General features: G+C 47.5%; 8 protein-coding genes across 8 annotated transcripts; 4 read left to right on the forward strand and 4 right to left on the reverse strand.

The window, feature by feature from the left end:
* Positions 1–78: 78 nt before the first annotated feature.
* GIQ15_03034 (uncharacterized protein) lies at positions 79–5346 on the forward strand (the record flags this gene model as incomplete). Its single annotated transcript, XM_033550451.1, has 3 exons — positions 79–1148; positions 1210–4546; positions 4639–5346. 3 exons carry the CDS (start codon positions 79–81, stop codon positions 5344–5346), a joined length of 5115 nt encoding a protein of 1704 aa, XP_033407612.1.
* A 1413-nt stretch (positions 5347–6759) lies between these two features.
* Positions 6760–7478, forward strand: GIQ15_03035 (uncharacterized protein; the record flags this gene model as incomplete). Its single annotated transcript, XM_033550452.1, has 3 exons — positions 6760–6859; positions 6937–7305; positions 7369–7478. 3 exons carry the CDS (start codon positions 6760–6762, stop codon positions 7476–7478), a joined length of 579 nt encoding a protein of 192 aa, XP_033407613.1.
* Positions 7479–13420: 5942 nt separating this feature from the next.
* GIQ15_03036 (tRNA modification GTPase GTPBP3) lies at positions 13421–15370 on the reverse strand (the record flags this gene model as incomplete). Its single annotated transcript, XM_033550453.1, has 2 exons — positions 13421–15034; positions 15320–15370. The coding sequence occupies 2 exons, from the start codon at positions 15368–15370 to the stop codon at positions 13421–13423; spliced, it is 1665 nt and encodes a 554-aa protein (XP_033407614.1).
* A 249-nt stretch (positions 15371–15619) lies between these two features.
* Positions 15620–16324, forward strand: GIQ15_03037 (DNA-directed RNA polymerase I and III 14 KDA polypeptide; the record flags this gene model as incomplete). The annotated part of the gene is made up of 4 exons (XM_033550454.1): positions 15620–15775; positions 15855–15946; positions 16037–16113; positions 16203–16324. The coding sequence occupies 4 exons, from the start codon at positions 15620–15622 to the stop codon at positions 16322–16324; spliced, it is 447 nt and encodes a 148-aa protein (XP_033407615.1).
* A 267-nt stretch (positions 16325–16591) lies between these two features.
* On the reverse strand, positions 16592–17069 carry GIQ15_03038 (NADH-ubiquinone oxidoreductase kDa subunit; the record flags this gene model as incomplete). The annotated part of the gene is made up of 3 exons (XM_033550455.1): positions 16592–16603; positions 16669–16776; positions 16941–17069. The coding sequence occupies 3 exons, from the start codon at positions 17067–17069 to the stop codon at positions 16592–16594; spliced, it is 249 nt and encodes an 82-aa protein (XP_033407616.1).
* Positions 17070–18022: 953 nt separating this feature from the next.
* Positions 18023–18787, forward strand: GIQ15_03039 (66S preribosome component LOC1; the record flags this gene model as incomplete). The annotated part of the gene is made up of 3 exons (XM_033550456.1): positions 18023–18334; positions 18448–18597; positions 18659–18787. 3 exons carry the CDS (start codon positions 18023–18025, stop codon positions 18785–18787), a joined length of 591 nt encoding a protein of 196 aa, XP_033407617.1.
* Positions 18788–19031: 244 nt separating this feature from the next.
* Positions 19032–20841, reverse strand: GIQ15_03040 (medium-chain fatty acid ethyl ester synthase/esterase 1; the record flags this gene model as incomplete). The annotated part of the gene is made up of 6 exons (XM_033550457.1): positions 19032–19217; positions 19347–19475; positions 19530–19653; positions 19713–19793; positions 19863–20023; positions 20098–20841. 6 exons carry the CDS (start codon positions 20839–20841, stop codon positions 19032–19034), a joined length of 1425 nt encoding a protein of 474 aa, XP_033407618.1.
* Positions 20842–21541: 700 nt separating this feature from the next.
* Positions 21542–26202, reverse strand: GIQ15_03041 (hypercellular protein HypA; the record flags this gene model as incomplete). Its single annotated transcript, XM_033550458.1, has 3 exons — positions 21542–24874; positions 24952–25952; positions 26037–26202. 3 exons carry the CDS (start codon positions 26200–26202, stop codon positions 21542–21544), a joined length of 4500 nt encoding a protein of 1499 aa, XP_033407619.1.
* Positions 26203–26665: the final 463 nt, after the last annotated feature.

The following is a 26665-nucleotide window of genomic DNA, read 5'->3' on the forward strand; positions in this document are numbered from 1 at the left end:
AGTTCGCATAGCAGAAGCACAGCTACTCTGGCAAGCCGGTAGGCTAGGCCAGCTTAATGCTTCCCCGGAAACGCCGTCATGACATCGTCGGATAAATCGTCAACAAAGTCGTTTTTCGGGAGAAAACTGCACAAGGAACGCCCTACCGACCTGCGCGCAGAGACTCCAGAGCCGTCTGGAACAGCCAGCAGCGGGTCAGGGTCGCGGTCGTCGAGATACTCGAAGCGAGAGTCGGCAGTGTCGGTGGATTTGACTGGCGACAACGAGTACCTGTCCGGGGTCATAACGTCAGTTCCGTATGACAGTATACCTGCGCGAAAGGAACCAACCCCTTCAAAAATGGGGAAACCGAGCGATTACCACCAGTATCCCCAGTTTCAGGCTCCCCAGCCCGCAAACGGTTCAATGCATCCTTCGGGGCCCAGACCCCCACCAGGATCCTCTGGCACTACCGCTTCCTATAACTCTCAAAACGACAAAGGAGCTAAATACCAAGCATGGAACGGCCATAACTCGAATATTCCCACATACTTTACCCCAGAGTCATCTAACTCTCGAACTTCGCTAGACCAAAACAGCATTTATTCTGCCGTATCCTCTGCCCCTCGAGCTTCAACACAAACCAACGCGGATAGCAACCCCCGATATCATTACCCCAGCAGCCACCCTCACGACCCCCGTGTTCAAGCCGCCAGCTCTTCCGGAAGCCGCCCTTCCACATCGTCGCGATCTGACTGGCATCCCCAACAGTTACCTATCGTATTTGGCCCAACCCTGCCAATCTCGCCAGATGGAACAATACAAAGACCGAAAGACGACGCAGTCGTCGACCAGATGTTCTACGAACTCATGATAAAACGAGGATGGCAGAATCTACCAGAGCAGGCCAAGAGACAGATGTTGGCCTACCCGACATCAAAGAAATGGACGTTGGTCCATCAGGATCGCTTAACTCAATGGCAGGGGGAGCAAAAGCGTCGACAACAAAATAGGCAAACTTATGGCTCCGCAGATGGTGGTAGGGGTGTACTTGGACGGGCCGACGAAGAAGGGAGCCCGGAGTGGTATGTCAAAAAGGTTATGGACGATTCAATAACAGCAAAGGAACTTGGGAGTCTAAGCGTAAGCTTACGAACACAACCTATAAGGTAAGTGGTAGCTCTATACTATACAAACTACACTATACTAATCATGGTATTTTTTTTATAGCTGGGTCAAGTCGTTTGTTGAAGCGCAAGGACAGATTGCCTTGACGAGTGTTCTTCTCAAAATAAACAGAAGGAAGGCTTCCGGACCCGTTCCCGTAACCAATTCTGGAGGGGATAAGGACTTAGATCGGGAATACGATATAGCAAAATGTTTAAAGGCCCTGATGAACAACAAATATGGCGCCGACGATGCCCTCGCTCACCAGCAGATTATCGTGGCCCTATCCAGTTCTCTTATATCACCTAGATTGACGACTAGGAAGCTCGTCAGCGAAATTCTCACCTTCTTGTGTGACTGGGCACATGGTCAAGGGCATCAAAAGGTATTGCAGGCGATGGACCATGTCAAGAATATGCAAGGAGAAACCGGCAGATTTGATGCTTGGATGCGTGTGGTGGAAGTGAGCATTGACGGGCGAGGCAAGATGGGCAGTCTCGTCGGTGCCAGCGAAGAGTTCCGAAGCGGTGGGATAGGAATGGAGAATCTTCTCATGGAATACGCCCTGGCTACTATGTTTTTGATCAACATGTTTGTCGACGCCGCGGAAGATGACTTGCAGCTCCGATGCCACATCAGGGCCCAATTCACTGCTTGTGGGATCAAACGGTTACTGGTCAAAATGGAAGGTTTCCAGTATGAAGCCATCGATAGACAGGTTGATCGGTATAGGGAAAATGAGGGGATTGACTACGAAGATCTACTTCAACGGGAAAATAGCAGCATGAAGGATAGTATTGAAGGGGAAGTCAGCGACATGAACGACCCTGTTCAAATCACCAATGCTATCATAAGTAGACTGCGAGGGGACCGTTCCCAAGACTTCTTCGTCTCCGCCATGCAACATATGCTTCTCATTAGAGAGAACTCCGGTGAAGATAGCCACAGAATGTTCCAGCTGGTGGATGCAATGCTTAGCTATGTTGCCATGGACCGGAGGCTGCCAGACATGGACCTGAAGCAGAGTCTAAACTTCACCGTCCAAAGTCTCCTCGATAAATTGCACACCGATGCCGAAGCCAGGAGTGCATTCGATGAATCTCTGGAGGCTCGGCAAATTGCAGAGGCGGCAATTGCAGAGAGAGATGAAATGAAAGCGCAGATCGAACTTGGCGCAGATGGTCTAGTCAAGAAACTCCAGAAACAGATTGAAGAACAAGAAGGGGTAATCAATCTCCAGGCTCGCCAAAATGAATCGCTAAAAAGTGATTTAGCCGAAGTCCAAAGGATACGGGGACAGGAATTGCAGCGAAACGAGCTTGAGACTCGAGAACTGTACCTGATGCTCCGAGACGCGCAGGACGTTGCAGCGTCCAAATCTAAAATGGCCGGCGGCACCGATGATTTGGGTACAATGGACCCTGCCCAGATGAATGGTATCCTTGACCGAGAGAAACTCATGGGACGTCTGGAGCGCCAGCTGGATCGGGCAAAGACCCAATTTAAACTTGAAGGGAAAGTTTGGCCTCAAAACAGCCCATCGGATAGGCTCAGGGAACTACGGGAGCAAATGGAAGGCGACTTCTCCCATGATTCTGAGGTCGATGAAGAAACCAAGCGCAACTTCACCCATAGTACGTTTGGTACCGTTTCACGGAAACGTAGCCAGGCACTTAAGCCCAATAACACTTCCACTGATCACGATACCACGGATGGTGACCTCGAAGATCTAGATGAAGATGGTGAAGAGGAGGCAGTATTTGAGAGAGGGCGATTGGTCGAGATCAGAAGACCGAAGCTGGATCCTGAACGTGCCACTGCGCTCCTGGGCGAGATTGCTTCCAAGGCCGGAGAAAAGGCACGTAAGGAAGAGTCACCAACACCCGAACCCGCTGAAAACGGGGAAGCAGAGGATGCCAAATCGACTGGAGGTCTAAGCGACTTCAACGGACCTCCGCCTCCTCCCCCGCCTCCTCTCCCAGGATTCGCAGGTGGTGCACCGCCGCCTCCTCCCCCTCCGCTCCCTGGGTTTGCTGGCGGTGCTCCTCCTCCACCACCCCCTCCGATGCCTGGCTTCGGAAGTGGTGCACCACCTCCGCCTCCTCCGCCTATGCCTGGTTCAGGAATGCCACCACCACCTCCACCTCCAATGCCCGGCGGTTGGCAAAAGAGCTACCTTCCAGCTGGACAAGTTTCACAGGTGCCTACTGTCAGCTTACCGTTTATTCGCCCTAAGAAAAAGCTCAAGGCGCTACATTGGGACAAAGTTGATACTCCTCAAGTGACCGTTTGGGCTGCCCACGCTCCAACGCACGAGGCTAAGGAGCAGAAATACACAGATCTTGCAAAGAAGGGAGTCCTCGATGAGGTTGAAAGGCTGTTCATGGCAAAAGAAACGAAGGTGATAGGACGTTCTGCGAAGAAAACCGATAAGAAACAAATCATTAGCAGCGAGTTGATGCGCAAATTCGAGATCTCATTCGCCAAATTTTCACAAGTGTCTGCCGACGAGCTTGTTCGCAAAATCATCCATTGTAACGCTGATATCTTAAACAATACAGTGGTGATGGAATTCCTACAAAGAGATGAACTATGCCACATTCCCGAGAATACTTCCAAACTAATGGCTCCATACAGTAAGGATTGGACCGGGCCTGGAGCTGCCACAACGGAGAGAGAACAAGATCCAACTGAGCTCACACGCCAAGATCAAATTTATTTACAGACGGCCTTCGAACTCAATCATTATTGGAAGTCAAGAATGAGAGCTCTTCAATTGACCCTTTCGTTCGAGCAGGAATACGATCATATTTCTTCGCGCCTTCGAGAAGTCGGGCATGTTTGCGAGTCGTTACGCGATTCCGTCTCCTTGATGAACGTCCTCGGTCTCATTCTTGACATTGGTAACTTCATGAACGACTCTAATAAGCAAGCAGCCGGTTTCAAGCTCAGTTCCCTAGCTCGACTTGGCATGGTTAAGGACGACAAGAATGAGTCGACATTTGCAGACCTTGTCGAACGTATTGTTCGAAACCAATACCCAGAATGGGAAGGATTCATCGACGACATTGATGGAGTTGTTCAAATCCAGAAAGTAAACGTCGATCAACTACAGCAGGACGCAAAGAAATATATTGACAACATCAAAAACGTCCAGTCAAGTTTGGATTCTGGTAACTTGAGCGACCCCAAGAAATTCCATCCTCAAGATAGGGTAAACTCGGTCGTCCAGAGGTGCATGAAAGACGCTAGGAGGAAAGCAGAGCAATTGCAGCTTTACCTAGACGAGACAAGCCAGACATACGACGATATCATGGTATTCTATGGTGAAGACAATACCGATGAAAATGCTAGGAGGGACTTCTTTTCTAAACTTGCAACCTTCTTGCAAGAGTGGCGCGTACGTTTCCACCATTCTCTGCCTTTTCAATTGTTTCGATCATTTTATTATCTATGTTTGATTCAGGATGTCACGCTAACTTTCTTCGCTAGAAATCAAAGGAAAAGAACATCTCCTGGGAGGAGAGCAGACGTCGTACAGAAGCTTCGCTCGCCCGAAAACGGGCCAAGCCAGCACTTACGAATGGAATCGATGGCGGATCACCATCATCGCCCACATCCAATGGTGCTATGGATTCATTATTAGAGAAATTGCGGGCCGCCGCTCCTCAGGCTAGGGACCAACGCGATAGACGGCGTCGTGCACGACTAAAGGAGAAACATCAAGTAAGACTGGCCTCTGGGCAACACGTACCAGGCATAACGGTAGATGGGGCCCAAAAGGAAGACGCTGCGAATGTCGAGCCAACCAACACCCCCAAGGAGGATGCCCCACAAAATTCCAAGCTGTCTGAGAGCGACGTCGCGGATCGCGCTGCCAGCATACTTCAAGGTCTTAGAGGCGATAAAGATTCTGAAGGTAGTCGCGCTAGGCGACGCGATAGCGCAGAGGAAGCCCGGCGAAGCAGGCGAATGCGACGGCGTACACCTGCGACTACGTCCAACACTAAAGAATCAAGCGATAGCACGACCCCACTTCCCGCTCTTCCAGTGCCCGAAGATGGAGGGAACAGAGAATCCTTGGGGAGCAATGCTTCCGTCGTGATCGCAGACACTCCCGAGGAACCCGAAACATCACCACGACCTTTACCAGCCACCCCTGCTGGGACAGATTCTAACCCTATCACGATATCCGATTAATACATTCTTTAGAAAGCCTCCATACACTCACCTCCTTTTACTATTGTTTAACGTCATTCTGTTGAATTTAGCGCTCTGTTCCCCTTTACTATCAATATTCACTCTTAATCTGCATTCCTTGCCACAGCATCATCTCTTATTTCTACACCCATTTTTCTATATACGCAATTTTCTTCCTTTGTTAGAGCTTGTTTCCCCGTCCATCCAGTTCCTGCTACTACGATCCAGTGTATGAGATTTCTAGTGTATCATTTTTCATTTCTTGCATGCATCAGTACTCGCGTTACAGGATTTTTTTTCTCTGGTTACTTCTTTGGACCCACGCCGGATCATTTTTATACTACAACTCGTTTTCCTTCTCTACTTCTCCAAAGAATATCTATCTCTTCCATCCTAATTTTCTCCCGGGATGATTGGTGTTAACTAAATATCGAGTGGTCGGAACTCCTACATGGCTTCTAATACTATTCTCAGCATTTTCAGCAATTTCCAATCATCGGGCTACTTTTGCCAGGCACACCCTGATTTTATTATACCCAAAATCTCACAACCAACTGATGAATTATGGTTCGTCTTGCGATAGGATGGCATAAACAAAGTATCGGTCTCAGATATTGCGATCCCGGCCGAGGAGCGACTAAACAACATCTCATCTATGCTGAGCAAAAGAAGCAATAACCATATTTTGGATTCATTACCTGCATGAAGATCTTAGCTATAGCCAACACTTTCCGTCGTTGCGCGATTCAAAGTAGAACTGGGGCGTAAACAAGCCCGTTATCTTGTTTATATCTCCGTCCATCTCCTTTTTATTGTACCCTTAAATTTACCATATACACTCTTTCTTAAAAAATAACGAAAAGAAAAGGATAAGAAATATCTCCTAACCTGCTTGTGAAATGCGACTTGATATCCTTGGCCTACTCTGGCTTTCCATCTCTCTCCAACTCGGCGTGAGTGACGCAGGAGGAATACCTCCTCCAAAAGCGAGATTTAACGCAGGAATATATGGATGCGATGCCGAAGAGTAACCATGATAAACGCTGCGTTAAATGACGTTAATGAAGCAGTCAGTTTGACCTCCTTTCTTAAGCCCCAATAACTCGTACCAGTGATCTTAATACCCATCGAGTAGACTGGTCATGCAATCGGCCGACTGGTAAGGCTAGTATCGATTCTCGAAAATAAGCCCGACGAAAAAACCGTGATCCTGGGATACGACCGAGTCACTTTATGGACTTTTGAAGCCATCTACGGAAAAGTATACTGGGGGCCGGCGGGTATGAAGATATATAACGATCAAGGGCTAGACTATGTTAAAAAGTATCTCGGTTAGAGGACATTCAAGCTACATCATATTCCATTCTCGCTTTTATGATGCTAATATCGTTTCTTTTAGAGATACTTCGATCAATGAGGGTGAAATTTCTGGGCTCTGACATTGACCTTGAAATATGGTGCGGTGATGCGTTTTATCTCAAACAGCTGCCAGAGGGCTCATCGGACGAAGACCGTACGTTTCACGATGATATCCAGAATAGCTGCGGTTGAACTCTTTTAACATGGCTACTTTTTTGTTTGTTTCCTTAGGAAATAACCCTAGGATACGGTGGGATTCGCGGCCTGAATTCAGAGGTGGGCAAGTGTTAGTTGATGCCGTTTATTGCGACCATGATAAAGACACGGCGGCGTACGAGCTAGATTATTTACACGGCTGGGACCGAAGATTGATTATGGTTATGCTCTGCCCAGATGCATTGAACGAACTGGTGGAACAAGGGGGGGGGGATTTCAATCGCCCCCTATCAGAACTCCGCCAGTTGACTCGTCCATATGACAACGACAAAGATGCGATAAAACTAGACTCGGTACCGTGGTCTATCGGCGCGCTCTTGCTTCATGAATTCTCCCACTCACTCTACGTTCATCCTACCACGAGCCTTGAGCACAAGGGAACAGGTATGTATGGTCGCCTGCCATGAACAGTAACAGTCCGACTAACGCGACCAACTGGAACGATAGACGATTATGCGTATGGCTGGAAAAATGTTGTTGCTCTCAAGGGATCACGGATGGGCTGGGAGAACGCAGGTACGTTTATACATCATGTCGTGGACTTGGTCTCGTTATAGTTGCTTATCATGTTTTTACAACAATTAGATAGCTTTATGTTCTTCGTTAACGTATCTCACCACTCGGTGACCGCCACCACTCGATGACCACCCATCAAAATAAACACCGATATCACCACCCCCCCCTACATGTATTAATATATCCACAACAACGCGAATAACAAATTAAATTAGATATTAAATAACGATAGTAGAGCTCTAGTTTACATATTAATTAGTTAGATTAGGAAAACAAACGAGTGTTGGGCTTGATAGTTCGGCCAGAACGTGTTTCTCTGCCATGGGATAAGAAATTGAGTAATGAAGGGACAGGATCGATTGGAGCCACCTTTGTGGGTGACTTCTTCTTCTTTCCTAATTTGGAAGGTGAGATAGGGCTCGGGGCGTTGATTTGGGCCTTTTTGGCCTTCTTAGCCATTCGCTGGGCTTCCTGTTCACCGGCCTTACGCTTCCTTTCCAGCGCTGCTTGCTCGCGCTGAGCAGCTGCCTCTATTTGGGCCTTCTCACGGGCCTCCTTCCGTTCCTGCTGCTCTTTAAGCCTTTGGGCCTTCTTCTCTGCAGCCTCTTGAGCCTTTGTATCGCGATTTATCAATCGCTGAAGCTTTAACTCTTCGGCCTGAGCTATCTGGGCCTGTTTTTCTTGCTCGATATCCAGAGCTCTCTTCCTTGCTGCATCAACTTTGGAAGGAGAAAAGAACTGGGCCTGGCCGGCTTTCTCTTTATCAAAAAGGCCCAATCCTTTGCCTCTCTTCCTTCGTTGCTTCTCAATAATCAAAGCACCGCTAAGAGCTTGATTTTCATGCCGCAAAATATCATTATTAAAGACAAGTTGCTCACTGGCTCGAATTATCTTTTGGATATAGTCTCTTTCTGCAAGAGACTGGCGGAGATACACCTTTTTGCTTATCCGGCGGAGGCCTCGTATCGTAATAGGAGTAGAAGGCTCTGCAGCTGCATTTACTGGAGTAATTGGCCGTTCTTGCTGGAAATATTGCAGCTGTCTCTGTGGCTCAAGAGGATAGATACCCGTTGCTCTAAAGCTAGACTTGATATTCTCCTCTGTAAGAGCTTTACACCATGCAGTATAAAAGAGCTTCCAAAAGTCTCTCTTCCTAATTGAGAGATATCCGAGGCCTCCCCGTATTAGGTTGTTGACTTCTTGGGAATATGCACTGGCTAGTGGCCCAAATATCCCAACATCTAACGGCTGGAGACGGTGAGTTGAATGGGGAGGAAGGATGGCAAGAAAGATACGGTTTCGATCAGCGTAGTCAATAAATCGCATATTAATATGAGAAGAGTGCCCATCAAGGATGAGGAGCCTCCTTGCCCTGCTGGCCTTTATCTTTGTATGTTTATCGAAGACTTTCTCTAACCACTCTAGGCCATAATTATCAGAGCTCTAACCGTTTGGTGATGCTGCAAAATATGCAGTTTGTTCCTCCGGGGAGTAGTTATCTAACCAGGTGTCTTGTAGATCTCCTTCTCCCTTATAAATAAGTGTAGGAGGAATCCTTTCCCCATCTGCAGAGATAGCAGCAAGTAGAGAGATAAATTCCCTATTTCTATCATGAACGGTAGTTATCCTCTTATTCTTTAGCGAATAGATAGGGACTACGCGTTTTACTGCATGTCCAAGCCCAATTAGGAAGCCTTTCTCATCAAAGTTATAGATATTACTAGGAGTAATATTATATTTATCAACCACCTTCCCTAGCTAAAGAAGAGGGTATTAGTAACGAGATATCTAATAAATAATAAATATTTAAGCACTTGCAAGATCGTAGAAATGCTCAAAATGGGTAGAGTTATCCGCAATATGCCTATATTGATCGATCGTTCGAAGATATCTTGATGTTATCCGGGCCTGATGCCTCTTGCAAAATCGAGATACCCAATTGATGCCAACTGGCTGTTTGGTGAGCTCTAGAACGAGATTTGCAATGATTTGAGGTGTAGGAGATAGGCCTCTATTCGATAAACGTTCGATATACTGCAAAAGGACTTCCTCTTGAGTATCTGTTAACTTTTTGCGATGAGTTGAGGTGGCTTCCTTATTGGACACTGTTTTGCCTGAATATCGACGCGCAAGAGTCCTCCGATCGATTTTCCACTTTCTGGCTGTTTGTGCGTAATTAGGGACGTCCTGCAATCTCAAATCTTCAATCGCACAAGCAATTGCTTCTTCATTAGGCATGTTGTGGGTGGTTAAAGATAGGTGGTTGTCGAGATGAACATTTTTGTTGGGGTGGTCATCGAGTGGTGGCGGTCATCGAGTGGTGAGATACGTTACAGGTGAGAAGCCCCGCGCCCAACGCAGAGCACCTTGCTCAACTAACGATCTTGAAGCAATGTATCTCGACAGGAACGACTGGTCTACTGGACTAGCCAAGCCGATCCCTCAGAATAGCAACGGAGTGGTAATTTCGCGGTAGTAGGAACAATAACCACTCGAAGCATGTAGAAACATCTATATTGTGGATTTTGATTAGTAGATGGTTTTCTTCTTCGTTCTCCTTCTATTCTCCCTCTCGTAATAGGAGCTGAATAACTGTATGATAGATAATATGGCTAAGGATCTTCTAGACCTCTCTCCGTCCATCATACATCGTCATAATTACTGCGTAGGGCTGAACGTTGGTTTCCTAGCAGAGACCAGCTGCATGGTAGTCAACTCGTCGGAGTTCGGAGATGGATACATGCACATGGAGATGGACACCTGAGTCACTGTCTATCTCTCTCAGCGTATATGCAGCCTGTACGACTGATTTATGCCTCGCGACACCTGAAGGAGCTGAGCAAGGTTACATCATGGCGCAAGGCGGGCTGCCTGGTGGATGATAAACTCCTACCTAAGCCCTACCGGCTCCATCACCCTTCAGCCCTAAATCGTAGTTAGTGAGAGAGCTGGAAACAGGCGCCAGATATTGGCCTGGGGGAGGCCTGAGGGACCCTCTTTCCCAGCCATAATATGAACCAGCCACACACGGCCGGGCCAGCACAAGGCTAGAATGGGACCCTCGAATCCCAAAAAATTCAAACGCTCAAAGCTCGTGGCTAGCCCCCAAACTCACTGATCCACGCTATTCCTCGTGGCATGGCTAGGATGACAAGGATGATCGAAGGGCCAAGGCAAGGGGGGAGACGGAAGAGAAATCCGATTTATCAGCTCCTACTCGCTGGCTGCGGCGAATGCGAGGGATCGAGGGGGAACGTACTCCGTCGATGATCGCATGTTTCAAGATATATTATTAATATTGACGTGTGGGTGACAAATGGTGTAAGTCCTGGACGCAGCGTAGTATAGACGCTTTCACGACCCCGCGGGCCATGCCATGCATGAATCAACGGGCGAACACAAAGATTGCAGAATGAATCCGTCCAATACTCTGCCGTCTCCTTGTTCTCTCCATACTGGGTTTCGCTGCAAATGAATGCTGTGTCTGCACAAGCCGAGAAAGAGCCACGGCGAAGTGGACAAGGTAGCTAAATTTAGGAGCTGTAGTAGCCTGTACGGAATATTTGCCGAGTCAATATTAATTCCTTACTCAAATTGACGTCGTTTATGCTGTAAGTCTGCGAGCCTGCGATGTAACTGCAAACGTTTGTCGGACAAGTTGAGAAATTTCCGAGCCCTCTCTGTCTCTACGCAGACGCAGCGTCGTCCTGTAGTTCCGTTCGCTGCAATTTCCCTTTCAGACATGCAAGCCAGGAACTCCGTACGTCCATTGAAGAAAGCAAACCGGAGCAGGTTTCCATCCCTCCCGTCCTTGCAGGAACAAAGGAGCGGTTCCCTCTCGAGAGGTAGAGAGACAAACATGAAGTAGAGGGATCTGCCGGTGGGATGTTCCAGTGTAACGGTCTTTGAACGTGATCTTCCTTCCTTTCCTTTTTCTTCTTTCTTTTTTTTCATTCTTTATTTTTAGGGTGTCTGGCCTGGGGCACGCGAATATACATACGTACTGGCCGGAACGTCGGGTCAGACAATCTGAAATTCTGAATCTGATAGCGTCATAAACGAGCCCACGAACCCGAACCCATGCATGCAATCTGATGGAAGCGATCCCTGTGTCGTCTAGAACCGTGACGCTCTCTGCTCTGCCTCCTCCGTGCGACTGTTCAGGCCGACTGGAAGAGCGCAACGGTCGGAGAATAGGCCAAATTCAGTAATTGGTTTTTTTTGACCAGCCATCCGGGCGATCATGCAGGAGGCCAGCGAGATAGAGAGACTGCGTGCAACCCATCCAGGATCAATAATAACGTCTTGTACTTCTGTAACTGCTCCGTGTCCAGGCAAGCCTCTTCGCTAACGGCGACGCTACAGGCTGTCTGGCGATTCGACAAGTCGCTGTGCCCGACGCTTGTCAGTATACCAATGCATCAGATTAGCGATCACTTGCAGGGGGGCTTCCGTTTATACTTGGGGGTGGATGAGAAATCTAAATTTATCTATCCCGACGCAGTGTCCGTCCTGCAAGTCATCTTTGCGATACGCTGATAAGTCATCGATCTCGCCGGTCTCGTCTCTTTTCTCAGCTCGTACATCTCACGTCCGGCATCGTCGTTGCCCATGCCATCGCCATCTCATCACCGGCTCCCGACACAGCCGCCGTAGAGTAGCAGTGCTGGTGAGTCAGGTCGAGGCTGATCGAGGCTGCTGGATGGCCAGTAGAGTACGAGGTTTGACGTTATATGGCCCCGACGAGGCCTGCGAGGCCTGCCAGGGGTTCCCTTGAAGCCTCCTGATGCCTGTCCGATGCTGTTTCCATGCCAAAGGGCCGCCATCCCACGCGCAAAAGCCCACGTTACGCCGACCCCCCCTGGCACCGCAGATGGGGCTCGAAGGAACAGACGATGAAGCAGAAGAGAGGAGAGAGAAAGGATAAAAAAGAAACAGAACGAATTAGAGGCCAGAAGAAGGTGTTTGCTTAGACTTTCAGGTCTAAGCCTTGCTCGCCCTTCTCAACTCTTACTCAGCTATCGATGCGATGTCTCTCCCTCTGCCTGCCAACGGCCTGTCCTCTGCCTCCTTTCAGGCCCAAAGACACGGCGGCCGTTAGCATGGCCTGTTAATTTTAAACTCGGACATGCAGAAGGTTGCAAAAAAAGAAGGGAGCAGTGATTCATCATGCTTCCGAAACTGAAAACGAGACAGAGGCTGATGGATTCTGGTTGTCAGATAGATACAAAGGGTAGATGGATATATAAAACGCCCGCCCTTCGCTTTCTTTCTTTTCTACTCCCTTCCATTGTTTATCAGCAAGCATTCTACATATATTTATAATATCTTTCCAGCATACTCCGGCGTTTCATAAAGCCTCTTTTCTAGCGACGCATCTATCTCCCTGCTTCTTTCAACACGAATTCAACTGAACCACCTTTTTCGCTTTCGGCATCACTGCTACGCCTTCAAGGAGATCCAGATTATATCTATCCTCTTCATCTCGCTGCTGGTTTATACCCATTTCTGTCGAGAGAGCATTCATACAACCACGCATCCTTCAACCGACAGCCTGATACCCCAAGGCAGAACCATTTCACAAAACACACCAACTCTATACACCACCACACAAGCAAAGATGGGTCGAGGCGGTTACAACGGTCCCAGCAGACAGCCGGTCAACCAGCAAGGGAGAGGCGGCTATAACAGCCCTCACGACGGAGACGGCGACGATGAATCCTAAACGGGATGTTTTGATATTCCCCCTTCCTCATCCAAACCAGGATTGATTGATGCCGGCCATGAATCTAGCGAGGGGATGGGCTGTAACGATACTGGGCGACCACTTTCTTCTGCTTTCTTCTGCGCTCTTCTCTTTCTCTTCGACCGTCTTCTTCGTCTTCTTCTTCGTCCGGATCGGAAACCGACCTGGCAGATTTGGCCTTTGAGCTCATTTACCAACACAGAATCTGCATCCGGGACCTGCATTAGTATGGGAATTTTAATCTGGAACGACACGGGACGACGAGACGGGTACCAACTTTTCAAACACCACTCCCAACACACTCTCAACATCACCCCCTTCACCACGGCCGGTGATCGTTGCAAGGGATTCGGCTGCAAACCGCAAGTGTTCGGCGGCCGTCACGATGTCGATTTCTTTCTCCGCTTGTTCTACTATCATTTTATTAATATTGTCGTTGGCATTATCGGGCGTTATCGGGCCATTATTGGTTTGGGATAGAAAGTCGTTTAGGTGCTGCGCACATATCTGTAGATTAGAGCTTTGTCGATGCGTTACTCCCAATGAGTCTTCCCAATATGATTTATCAAATTGTTGATTCATTTTCTCTCCATTTTCCGTTTCCGAGTGTAGACCGGCAGGTGTAGAGATAGCTTCGAACGTACGGATCAGGCCACCCAGCAATGCTTGGATGCCGCCTGGATCGCTCGTAGTCGTGTTTTGTGCCTCCTGGCACGAGATCGGGAATATCAGATTGGGATCGACGCCCTTGAAAACCGTAGCCATCTGGGCCTTATACTTGGACATGATATAGTCTTCTCGGCCCGTAGTTAGCTTATCTGTCTTGTTGATCGTCACTATGACCTTTTTGTCCAGCTCAAGACAGTTGTTAACCGCGCTAACAACCTCCGGCTCTAAACTCAATTCCTGTTCTCTCGATCCTTCGACCGAGAGAACTACTACCACAACGTCTGACTCGAGAGCCCGAGCTTTAGCCCGTCGAATACCCTCCTTCTCCACCTTACCGATCGTTGGAATATCCTGTCCCTGCATCGCGAACTGACTTTTTGATAGGTCGGATCGCAGCCCTGCCATGTCTCCAAATTTACATAGCCACCCTCCGAGATCAACTCCAACGTCGACGATATCTCTAGTGGTCCCTTCCTCACTACTCACGATAGCAGCTTCTCGTCCAACGACCTGATTCAGAAGTGAACTCTTCCCGGCATTTGGCGCGCCGAGAAGAGCAATCTTAATACCACTTCGTAGAAGTTCTCCCTTTGACGCATTTTCGATATGCAGGTCAATCTGGCGCAGCAATTTGTGAACCTGCTCGGTAACAGAGGATATAAAATCTTCCACGGATTCGTCAAAGTGCTGGTCTTCAGAAAAGTCTATTAGAGCTTCAAGCTCTCCCCTGGCATACAGAAGCTGCTGTCTCCATTGTTCGTAGCGCGTAGATAGAGCATCATTTGTACCTCTAATGGCAAGTCGGCGTTGTTGTTCTGTATCCGCTGCCAGTGTATTACCAAGCGCTTCAATCTGGGGCAAATCTAGGCGATCGTTAAGGAACGCTCTGCGGGTAAATTCTCCAGGTTCGGCGTATCGAATTGACGTTGACGGGGGGTCTCCGGTTATTGTGCATTTCGGAATCGCGTTAAGAATAGATCGTATCACCGCAGGACTGCCGTGGACGTGTAATTCAAGGACATCCTCTCCTGTAACCGTGTTTGGCCCTGGGAAATGGAAAACGAGTGCGCCAGAATCCAAAATGTTGTCACCCAATGTTGGTTTACCGGGTTCGTATAACGTACGTAGGGCGGCAAACCGAGGTTTTGGAAGCTTCCGATTGGGACAGAGAGCTTTATATATCTAGATTTCCCTATCGTTAGCTTTTCATTCGACTTCCATTCAATGGGTTGCCCTGATGAGAAGATATTCACGCACTGCGACACAGTCAGGCCCCGAAATCCTAATTATGGCGATTGCAGCTCTACCAGGAGCTGTTGAAAGCGCATATATTGTCGTCGGTCTCTCATCCTGGAGAAATGACGCCCATCTCCTCTGAGGAATGGACCTCAAAGGTAGTTTGGGGGTATGTTGAATAAAGGGCGGAGCTCGATCAAAACAGTTCTGAGGGCGAATACGGCTCCATACTAAGAAAATGGGCCGCACCCTGCTGCGACCTTCGATTGGTATCCTCCACATACAAAGAGTGATTAAGGGAGATGGTATAGATAGCTGTTGATGGGATGTAGCAAGCTTCCATATTCCTCCTCTCCATAGAGTTATCACGTGATGTTAGATAAAAGTTGAGCTCCCTCTGGATATCAAAAAATCAAGATAGCGATAGCTAGCAGCGCAATCCACCAAAGTAAGTAATATTTTTCTTTTCTGGCCGCCCAGGCTATATACCCTTTACGAGCGCAAACTTATCTCTTCTTAAACTATCCCAAAATGCCTGGCAAGATTCCTGAGGATGAGTCGATGCTCGATGCCCAACCGCTAGCCGATCAAGAAGCCGATCCAGAACAACAGGAGGAAATGGAAGAAGAGGAAGAAGAAGATGAGGAGGCAGAATTTATTGCAAATGACCACCAGAGGATAACTATTGTGAGTTTTGCCGTATCATCGAATCTGCGCTGAATTCACCTAGTATGAACCGAATCACTAACGTATGCTTTCTATATAGCTTCCCGGTGCCGTCGAAACAGCTGCTTCATTCCAGTTTGAAGGAGAGGATCACACACTTGGGAATGCGCTGCGATATGTTATAATGAAAAAGTATGGTGGGCCGTCTTTTACAATTTCCCTTGCAAGGGGAATGCGAGGCTTTGTGCATTTTGAGAACGCCTGCTGATATTTTTATGACAGTCCCGATGTGGAATTCTGCGGATACACCATGCCTCACCCTTCGGAACCCAAGATGAATTTAAGAATCCAGACATACGGTGAGTCCTCGTTGTGTAGCGCTACAATGAGCCTATATATATATTGAAGATTCATGGGAAACAATGACTAATTTTTCTACCATGTCAAGACTCGACCAACGTCTTTACAGTATTAGAGAAAGGGCTCGATGATTTGATGGATCTGTGTGATGTTGTTACCGAGAAGTTTACGATATCAAGGGATAACTTTGAAGCTAGCAAGATGCAATAATGAAGCGGAATATAAAAATGGAGCGGGGTTGATTATGATGACGACATGCATCTCTTTATTACGGTGCCGGTATAGGTGCAAAGGTTGTATATAGTATTAGATGGTTTGTTCAAAGAATTTTTTTTTCTCATAAAAATTGGAATATTGATATGGTCTTCTAGTTGGGAACGGCTGGCAAAGAAATATAAAAGGATTGAGGCTAGCATATATACATTTTACTGCCTTTATTGGAACTCCCTACCCCCACAATAGTACATATTAAGAAGCTTAGTTCCGACCCTAGAATACGATTAGTCAATTGCAATGGTGTTAAAATGGTGGTTGAAGCGGCTAGCTCGACCTACCTCCATGAAACCGGACATGAAGTTCTTGGGCAGCTTAGCCGATGGGTCTTCCTCTGCTCTGAAGTATTTCATCAATTGCGATAATTGTTTCCAGAAGTTCATGGTTTCCTGCAAGAAAAGTCGAATCAGCATTTCCGAAGGTGGGAGTACATATCGATGCCGAAACAAGCGGTGCATAGCCGCCTTGCCCGGCATATCATTTTGGCGGCGGCTATATGCAAATCAAGCCGCCTTGAAAGAAAACACTAGACATTCCAAAATCAAGGTCGTACCTGGAACTCGCTATGGCTTTGAAACAATAGAACATCGACGACCGGCAATTGGTTTACGTATCGATGACGCTCGAATTCTTGTCTAATTTTGGTTCGGATGGCGGAGACTGGGAGCTGGAGGGCGTACATAGTTTGGATCTCAGGAGACTATATATATGTGATTAGCATTTCGACCTCTTTCATGTGCAGGCTATTCGTCGTCCGTTACTCGAGTGATGCTGAGGCCGCACTTCCAGAGACATCGTGGAAGCGGCGCATCACGGGGTATTCGGTATCGAGACTAAAGACAGTGGGAGAGACCAACCGCACGAAGCCATTCCCGGTATGACTTTGTCACTCGTCTCTGCGCATCCTTCCAATTGACGGCTACCAGTCCCCCGACGGCGTTAGAATCCAGTCCACAAAGCGAGGGAATTGGCGAACGGGCACAGAGCTAAACTCACAGGACCGCGTCCGCTGGGCCAGGTAGGTCGGATTCAAGACCATGATGGGCTGCGGTTATGTAGTATCTTGCTATACACACAGCTGCGAGGAGGAGCTGGAAGTCGGCTTGAGATGCTGTTGTCTTTGCTCGCTTTCACGATCACCTGCGAAGAGCTTGGCGTTGATGACTAAGCGATATACAGAACTGCTGGCTGAGTATACGCCTTATACAGTACCAGAATGTCCTGATATATGTTTTCTTGGTGCGTATTAGTACTATAACGAGTAGGTAGAGAGACATACATAAGTTACCACAGTTATTCTAAAAATGGACAGAAATAAGGTGTATGAGCCAAGTTCTGCGGTCATGCTGGTATATGACTGCAATAATAGTAGAATACTTTCAGTCGTCTGGATATCAATCTGACTCTCCTTCTCACCTTGCTTCCTATAATGTTTCTTCATACAATACTGCTAATATCAACTTTGAAAGCTCAAAATGGGCGCGCTTCTACTTCAACCTCCGCCAGGTCTTGGCATCTGCTGTGAGCTAAGGAAACTTTAATCGCCCAGTATATTTTTTTTTTCGAGTCTCCAGCATCGAGATAATTGCAGTAGCGATCGCATTTCACGCACGATACACGCCACGATAAGTCACAATGGCGCCTACCAGACCAAGCGGCGCGTCGAAGTCGTCGAATAGCAAATCCTCGAAATCGAAGCCAACTTCCGGCGGCAAGTCCTCCACACGTCGAGTTTCAAAGCCAAAGTCAGGCGGAAAGTCGGGCGCAAAGCCCAAACCAACAGAAGTCAAAGCAAAGTCTCGTGCGGCTCCGGAAGTACTGAAAAAGAAGAAAAAGAGAGTATATACGGAGAAGGAATTGAACCTACCTACGTTGAATAAGATCACGCCTGTTGGTGTTCAAAAACCACGAGGCAAGAAGAAGGGCAAGGTGTTTGTCGATGACCAGGTATTTTGGCTAATTGCTGGAAACACGAAGACGTAATGGCCGGCGTGTACCTTTAAGATCTTAGTCTTAGCTGGTATGTTTCGGAATATATATACTAACTGTGTCTTTTACAGGAGAGCATGATGACTATCCTTGCGATGGTTAATGCGGAAAAAGAAGGCCAAATAGAATCTAGAATGATCAAGGCCCGTCATATGGAGGAGATACGTGAAGCTAGAAGGGCAGAGGCGGAAGTAAGGAAGGAGCATAAGAATGCAAAACTAGTAAGTAATTTTGTTATAGCTGCCCGAACCCTCCATGGCCTGCCTACTAACACATTTACAGGAGGAAACCAAGGATTCACTTCGAAAGTCGCGCAAGTCGAAAGACAAGAAAGATAGCAAGGCCAGCGAACAAAAGAATGACACCGAATCGAAGAAATCAGGAAAATCTAAACGAGTTGCGTTTGCTTAGGGAGATTCTAAAAATTTCGAACAAAAAAGGATGGTCTCTCGTTATGATATATACCCAGAGAAATGAATTTATGACCAACTTCTATATGATGCGCGATTTATCTAGCTGAAAAGATACAAGAAAGGACGGTCGTGAATCATAGGGGAACCTTTTGTCCTGCGGGTGGGCCAGGACTTTTACCACGATGGAACCCCGGAACCCAGCAGGGAGGAGGCAGACGTCGGGTTCAGAATATAGCATACCGCTATTCCTCGCCGTTAGCGATTGGCATATGCAATTTCCGCCTCATGGGCTTAAAGTCTGGGTGCGGCCCGTCGGCCTTTCCTGAAGCTGGGATAAGGACTGGATCACTTTCTAGTGGATCTTCCACAACCGTGACAGGGGCATCAAGGTCGATATCAGACACCATTTTATTGAGGAAGTTAACAACCTATGTATCAATCCATGGGTTAATAAAAGGTCTCTTTGCATGCCAAGAGGCATTTGTGGAAGTGTTGATAATGAAGAGCTTTGGAGTGAATAAAGTCTACGAATGGAAGACATTGCTTTCAAAACTTACAGGTTTAGTGAACCACCTGCCTCCTCCGTACTCAAACCAACTGAGATGACCGCCCCAGGAAGTAGTGCACATAACTGCGTATGGGGTTTTTGTCATCTCGAGATATGGTAATGCTTCCTTTGAGGATATCTAATGCACAATGTTAGTATTTTTCAAGCCTTTCAGGGTGGGGTTCGGGCTTACGGCGTCATCTTCTGCTTGGACAGCAAATAGGGGAATCTTGACACCGAAGAGGGAATCTATAGATGAAGCATCACGATAGTAAGCGGTCTCTGTGGGGTAACCCCAAACAGGAGCTTGCAACTCTCTAAGCAAACGTTAATAGGGGCTCCCTTGTAAGTGTACATGTTGAATGAGTGGTTTTACCTATCGAACTCGTGGAGGTAAGTGGTATTTCGAACTCTTTCGACATTGACGCGTGGATGCTCCTGTAGCTTGTCGACATGCCTTTTTTTAAGGTTAATAGTTAGGTGGATGTTATGTGTAGCCTCTCCTGTTATCTCAGGTAATACGTACTGTTCAAAGAGCCTCTTCATGCTTGCGCCCATAGTCCTTGAATAAACCTGTGTCCCGACCCAGGTTCGCTGTAGGGCCAGAGAGCTAACTTCGAGATTCCAGGGATTGGAACAGATGACTGCAGCTTTTAGTTGGCAGTCATCACCTTCTTCTCCAACGTACTGGCCCGAGGACATACATTAGTAACTGCCAGATTGGATATAGAAGTATTAACGGTATGTAGTAAGGTACTAACGTTGGTCATGATATTTGCACCCAAGGAGAACCCAATTCCGAAAAGAGGGCGAGACGGAAAATTCTTGCGTAACCAGCGTACCATCTGTCGAACATCCCATGTTGCGCGTGCATTGTACAATATAGAGCTTGTCACCTTGGAGTTTGCACAACCACGGAAATTGACGACACATACTTCCCAGCCCTGCTTATGTAGCGGATCGACTATATTTCGCAGATAAGGCTCATGTGATCCGCCAGATAGACCGTGTAAAACGACAAGCATAGGCTTCTTATCATCCGAGGGGAGCGCCGAGAACTCCTCCTCTGTGAAAAAGCTGGTGCGAGGGGACGGATGTTCTGGGTCTGCGGACGGAGTGGAAGACTCGAATGTACCGTTCTCTAACTCTGTAGCCTTGCCACCGTTGCCGGCCTTTTTGACATCGTATGGGTCGACAACAAAGTCCACTTCGAAGCTTCCGCGATAATCAGGGCTATCTCCCTCGAACCGCCATCGTTTGTAGTAGACAGGAACATCGTCTGTTCTCATAAGCGTCCACGCTGTTTGTAGATGTCCATTAAACAAGAATGGATTCAACTGGCAGTCTGCGGGAGTAGCAGATTTGCAAAGGTCGGCCAGAGAAATGTATTTTGACTCGTCAGCTCCGGAGCTCTTGTTCGGTAGCTTCCGCTTTAACAAGATCGATTTCTGCGCATGGTGGAAAGATATTCTCCCGTTCGGGAGAAGCCAGGAGAGAAGACCCATTTGCTGTTTCGTAGGTATAATATCTCCCTGCCTTTAATAATAATTCTGTTATCCTTTGCTGTCCGTTTGTTGCCTTGGACTGGGAGGGGTATTTATGGGATTCTTCAACCTATTTGACGTTCTTTGTCGAGCTCAAGCTTCCTAAGCCACGCTAAAGCAGGAAGCAACTAACTAGTTAATGAACTGGGAAATGGTCCGGCCTTGCTTTTGGAACTACTCGCCAGCAGCAAGAGGTATTCAAAATACGAGAAGAGCCGGAGGAAGCAAAAGTAGTGTCCACCAGACTCTGCAATATATATAAGGAACCCCGGCTTATCTTATCGCATCAAAGCTCTTTTTGTGCCGAGGCTCATTATTTTGTGCCTAAATATACATAAACCCTAAACAAAGTTGTATACCTGTTATGCAACTTTCCTTTTGGGCTTTTTTTCCCTGTTTCCTCGGTCACATCCGACGGGGTTACCATTGGCGGAAGAACTTGTTTATTTCTGCGCTAGAAGAGAATATGGGGGAGTATGTCGAAAGACTGTCATAATCGTGATCTACGGTCCTCGTGTAGTCCTGTATCTCGTGAAATGAACAAAAGGAAAAAACGACAAAAACGTAACAAATGGGGGCTCATATAGAAGGGGGAAAAGGGGAAAGGGGAAAGGGGAATGGTGGAATGGGGCATCATATCTAACAAAGATAGCTGAAAACATTAGATAAGGCTCTCTCGCGCTGATATTATACAAGGTAACCGAGAATGCCATCTGCGCCTCTGTCGCGGAGCACCAGTATCGAACGATTGTTGGTAGCTGTCATGATGGTAGGTATATTTGTCGGACGATGTTGCAGTTCTCTCTTCGGAGCTGGTTGCGAGCGTGTTTGCTGCTCTGACTTCCTCCACAGTAGCTCTAACCTCATACTCGCCAGCACAATGAATTGTGATGCCAAGGTTTATCTTCCTGTGTTCCTTCGGCTCTAGAACAGGGAGGGCTCTCTGGAGCATGCCTGTGCAGGAGAGACGCCTTGATAGCTCTAAGGCAACGGTATATGGCTGGTTGCGTAGAGTCGGTTGTATCCGAATAAGAGGGTGAATTGGTTTTGGCGAACGGTTATAGATGGTAGTTTGGAGGTTGAAGAATGTATTTGTTAAGGCGGAGAATCTCGACTGGCCTGTTTGTATGATGAATGGATGCTGGGAGTCATAGACAACGCTATCATCGGTTGCACCCAGTGGAATCAATTTGAAACTCGACTCAAGGTCATCCACCCGAAGCGCATTTATCATACGACTATTCAAAATAATCGCACGAAAGTCAATCAGTCCTTCCCGGCCAGTCGTTTCGTCCTTCCAAGTCCCCTGGAGATGCTCAAACATCTTCTCACGAAGCCAGAATGCCTCTCTTTTTGCAGTTTCCGCCTCATAACTGAGCTTGTTGGCACTAACCACGAATTGTCGCCGGTTTGCAGCATTGAGAGCAGGAATTTTCTGGTGGGGATCGTCGAGGTATATCCGTGGGATGGCTAGAGCGAAGCGAGAAAGGTGACCGGGTTGCAGTATATCGGACACTTCTTGTAGATGTGGAATAAGGTTGCTAGACTCCGAGTTATCAATTGTTTCCTCGATGGATTCAATTGCTTTAAGCGACGCAGATATTGGATTTGGCCATGAATTCCGCAAGTCTATGAGAAGGAGGCAGTAGTCAGACCCTGTGTATTTTGAACCGAGTTGAGAGATGACAGGCGATATCTGGGGGTCTCTTTGGACCCGGGAAGAAATCGACGAGGAGTCCAATGTGGGTTTGTTCGGTCTAGACTGCCCTCTAGATTCGTTGTTGGAAGGCGCATCACTGACCCATCCAAGGTGGCCGTTGAATGGCAGAATCTCGCATCTTGCAATATTTAAGCTTGCATTGACAGTGACAGTCAGGGGTATGCTGATCTGCCTTGTATAAAAGGAATCCGGGAGTTCGGACGGGGATGCTCCAATGCATGCATAGTCAACTAATACTGTCGCAGTTCGAAGGCCCGGTTTGCCTAATATCTCGATCGTAAAGGTCTTTGATTCGCCTGGCCCGAGTGATGGTATATCTTTCCCTGAACCAGCAGGTCGTAATCGTAACGGGGGCCTTTTCAACATTTGAAACTCCAATTCGTATATCTCAGTTGGCAGGTTGTCTTTATTATTCAGTGCGGCCTGTAAGTGGGTTGTTGTCGAATCTTGGAAGGTAAAGAGAAGGAGGTCAGCTGAACAATGAGAGGAATTGTACAGTGTTATGTCGAATGAGCTAGTCTCTCCCTCTAACATCATAATTGCAGACTGTAAAAGCGATGAACTTTGCACTTCAATCATTGGCTGCGCTTTGATGACATTGGCTGATAACGATACAGCCTCAGGCGGTGTCTTTGAGGGTAAAGATCTTTGGGAAGTGTTGGAACCCCATGATATAGGGCGCGATAACAACGATTCCTTCGCGGCCAGTCCGGTTCGTTTGAGTTTAGGCTCTGCAACTGTCTTCCATAGCTTCTTGAATATGGGGAAGCGCCTTTCTCGGCAGAATTTCACTTTAACAGTGCATCCTGTAATTTTAAGCACTCCTTCCTCAGTAGCCAACAAAGTAACTCTTATTTCCTGGAGAGAAAACGGAGTAAGGAGTAAATTTGAAGCACTAGCTTTGAATGCACTACCTTCGCCCTCTAGCCTTAAATGATCAATCTCAACTTCGAAGTCGAATGGATTCTGTAACACAACCGTCGCAGTTGCAGGCTCGCCTGCAATAAGTGGTGATTCCGACGTTGGCTGTGAAGGTTTAGAAAATGCATTATAAATAAACGGCCCTGCTTCTCCATGTTTCTCAGAGACAACAGTGACCCCAAACTCCTGCTTCGATCGCCGGACAGGGCGCTCTGCACTAGAGGATTGAATCACAATATCTCGAACCAAAAAGTCGTCCCAATATTCTGCTTCTAACGTCGGTACCCCGAGCTTGTATGCAACACTAACCGTCCGTTTGACGGTATTGTATAAGCGTATTTGTTCGTCATGGCTCAAAATTGGCCTTCCTTTTTGGGAGTCAGTTGTAACCATATATGTGCCTTTAACTGCCTGGAGAAGTGCAACGGTAAAGTTCAAAACGCCCTGAAAATCGGGTAAGGCCTCACAGAAATTAATGCAAGATTTGAGGATTTCGATGTTCAAACCCAGATCTCCGTATGTGTCGAGTGCAGAGTTTCGAAATGTACGCTCGATGGTCGCCTCAACCGAATCATATTCAAAATCATAGTCGTCATCATGTCGTTCACTTGAATAGTTTAATTGACCATAAGTGAGTTTTGCACCATAAACCCCCCCAACTAGAGCTAGAACGGATCTCAGGCCGGCTTCCATATTTGCGGGCCCAATATCCAAAGCATTAATATCAAAAGAGGCGTTGTTGAGGGCTGACAATCCTGCCGCCGGGTGAATGCCAATTTCCGCGGCGCCAATCTTCCTAGCTTGTACTAGGCCAGGGATAAGAATTGAGAAGAGCTCTTTTAGGACAAATGCTCGCTTTCTTTCCAGTCCTAATGGTGATAAAACAGCAGCTACACCAATAAATATTTGCACAGCATCTGTTACTGGAACATCTGAAGATAATGAGGGAGGGAGGGCGCGGAATAAGAAAGAGGATATCTCTGTTTTGCGTAGTGTGGCTGATCTCCTAGGCTGGTCGAGCCGAGGAGCACGCTCTAACGGCTTATTCAAGACTATGTGCTGCAAACCTTCAGTATCAAGAGAGCCGTCACGTATTTGCACAGTTGTTAATAGCTTTGCAAGCCGTATCACTGTTTCCGAAAACACCAACTGGGGAAGTGGTTCATCTGTGATATTGATCGCCCTGTTATAGAGGCTTAATATGTAGTTCGAGATGTCAGGAAGGATATTCGCTAGATTTTGGAGAGCCAAAACCCTGGCTTCAGGGTCCGACTTTCCATGTGACTCATTACCAAGCGGTGGCATAGCCTTTGTCGCGGTTCTATCACTGTTGGGGAAGCATATGAGCGGAATCTAGAAAGGTATTATCTTAGCTTTAGTGCCGTCATAGCTAGGGACTAGCAAAAAAAAAAAAAATAGGGGCTGCGTACCTGGAAATTTGCACCCACCCACCCAAACATAAGCAAACAGATAAGTATCCCTTCCAATGCCTTCGCATGCCATATATAGTCGCTCCCTGACCTGGCAATGGCGGCACCTTCTACAAGGTCTTTAAGGGCTTCCGGCCATATACCTCCCTGAAGATATAGCATACCAGCGAGAACGTGTAGACGGCCTTGAAAACGAGCCTTTGCCCGTTCATTTGAAGCAATGCCAGCAATGCCTGTCGCTGATGACCGATCTTGGTTATGCTCTTTTGACCTAGGCTTCGAACTAGAATTGAGTGCTGACGTTGCTTTGTTTGCGATCTGGATTGAGCGAGTGATTTCATCAAACGTGGTAGGTGATTCATGCCCCACACTTGAGGACGATTCGTGTCCTTCTAAGGAAAGCTCGTTTGGTCGTGACGGTAGTTGTGCAGGCATTGTCATCCGGTGGGCAAGTTTTTCGGATGGCCGAGAATCAAGGGTCCGACGTGGGCCCCATGAGGAGACTTTGGGGGATTCGATACTTTGCCAATGTAGCACCGATTCCGAAAACATTTGTAGCCCTCCAAGAACTCGAGCTGATATGTCGCACATCACCGTCTTCATAGTTGTCGGACGTGATGCCTCCTGGCTGGGAATCCAAATCACTTGCTCAGGCCCAGAGACTATGTTATCTAGTCCATCGAAATCAAAAATTAACAGCTGTTGGACTACGGACTTTGGGTAGTCTGTATTTATTCCATCCAGCTCTTGAACAAGTAAATCGAGGCCTTCTAGGTTGGGATGCTTCGCGGAATCTGCTCCGTTGGATCTCTCCTTGACATGGCCGCCTTGGCCTGGGCCTCCGTTCACTGAGATTTCCGCGCCATCGGCAATTGCTAAAATAACAAGTGGCTCTCGGAAGAGCTCAAACGGGAATACTTCAAGATGAGAAAGAGGAGGTACGGATATAGATAAATCGTATATGATCATTCCCAACGGGTATGCGAGCGGGGAGAACGTATCTACAATCGATGGAGTTAGCTATCGATCAATTGAACAATATATCGGCGCAAACCGTATAAGAATATGTAAATGATCCTGCATACTCTTGCTCGTGCGCCCCTCAGGGCTCACATCCCCCAGGCGAACTACATTGTGCGCTCGGAGACGTTCAGCGAAGCTTAGAAACCTGGACCGCCGGATTCTACCAACGGGAAGCAATAGGACCCGTAAGCGCGCCGGCGCGATAGGTGAAAGGGGGTCAACTGTCATCGTAACATCGGTATTAGAGGTGGTGATAAATATTCACAGCTGTTCTAAGTTGCGCGCGGAGTTGCGTTTGAGCATTGCAGGGGTAACCTCAGGCTAGCTGCTTGAAGAAGAGCAGCGCACGCTGGATCGTGAAGAAGTAGAGATATGAAATGTTCGTTAAAGAGGCCGTTTCATCGCATGAGTCTGCTACCCCTAAAGGTGAGTGTTCCGTCAACCAGCAGGGCAGGTTGTTCGTGTTGACATTCACCAAAAGTTGGTACGGTTTGGGGACATCACATGAGCTTCGTCCGTTGAGCTGCCATCTCCATCTCCATCGACACGATAACTTCTACGACAACAGCCCCCATTAACCAGCAGGTTCTCTCTTGCGGTTGGTCGCCCGAATACGGTGGGAGGCTTAGGGGTGATCAGTCGTATTTGATAGTTTTCATTTGGCATATTCGAACAGGCGCCCAGGGCGAAG

The sequence above is a fragment of the Arthroderma uncinatum genome (assembly GCF_011692745.1).
Source record: "Arthroderma uncinatum strain CBS 119779 chromosome Unknown scaffold2, whole genome shotgun sequence".
NCBI classification, from domain to species: Eukaryota; Fungi; Ascomycota; class Eurotiomycetes; order Onygenales; family Arthrodermataceae; genus Arthroderma; species Arthroderma uncinatum.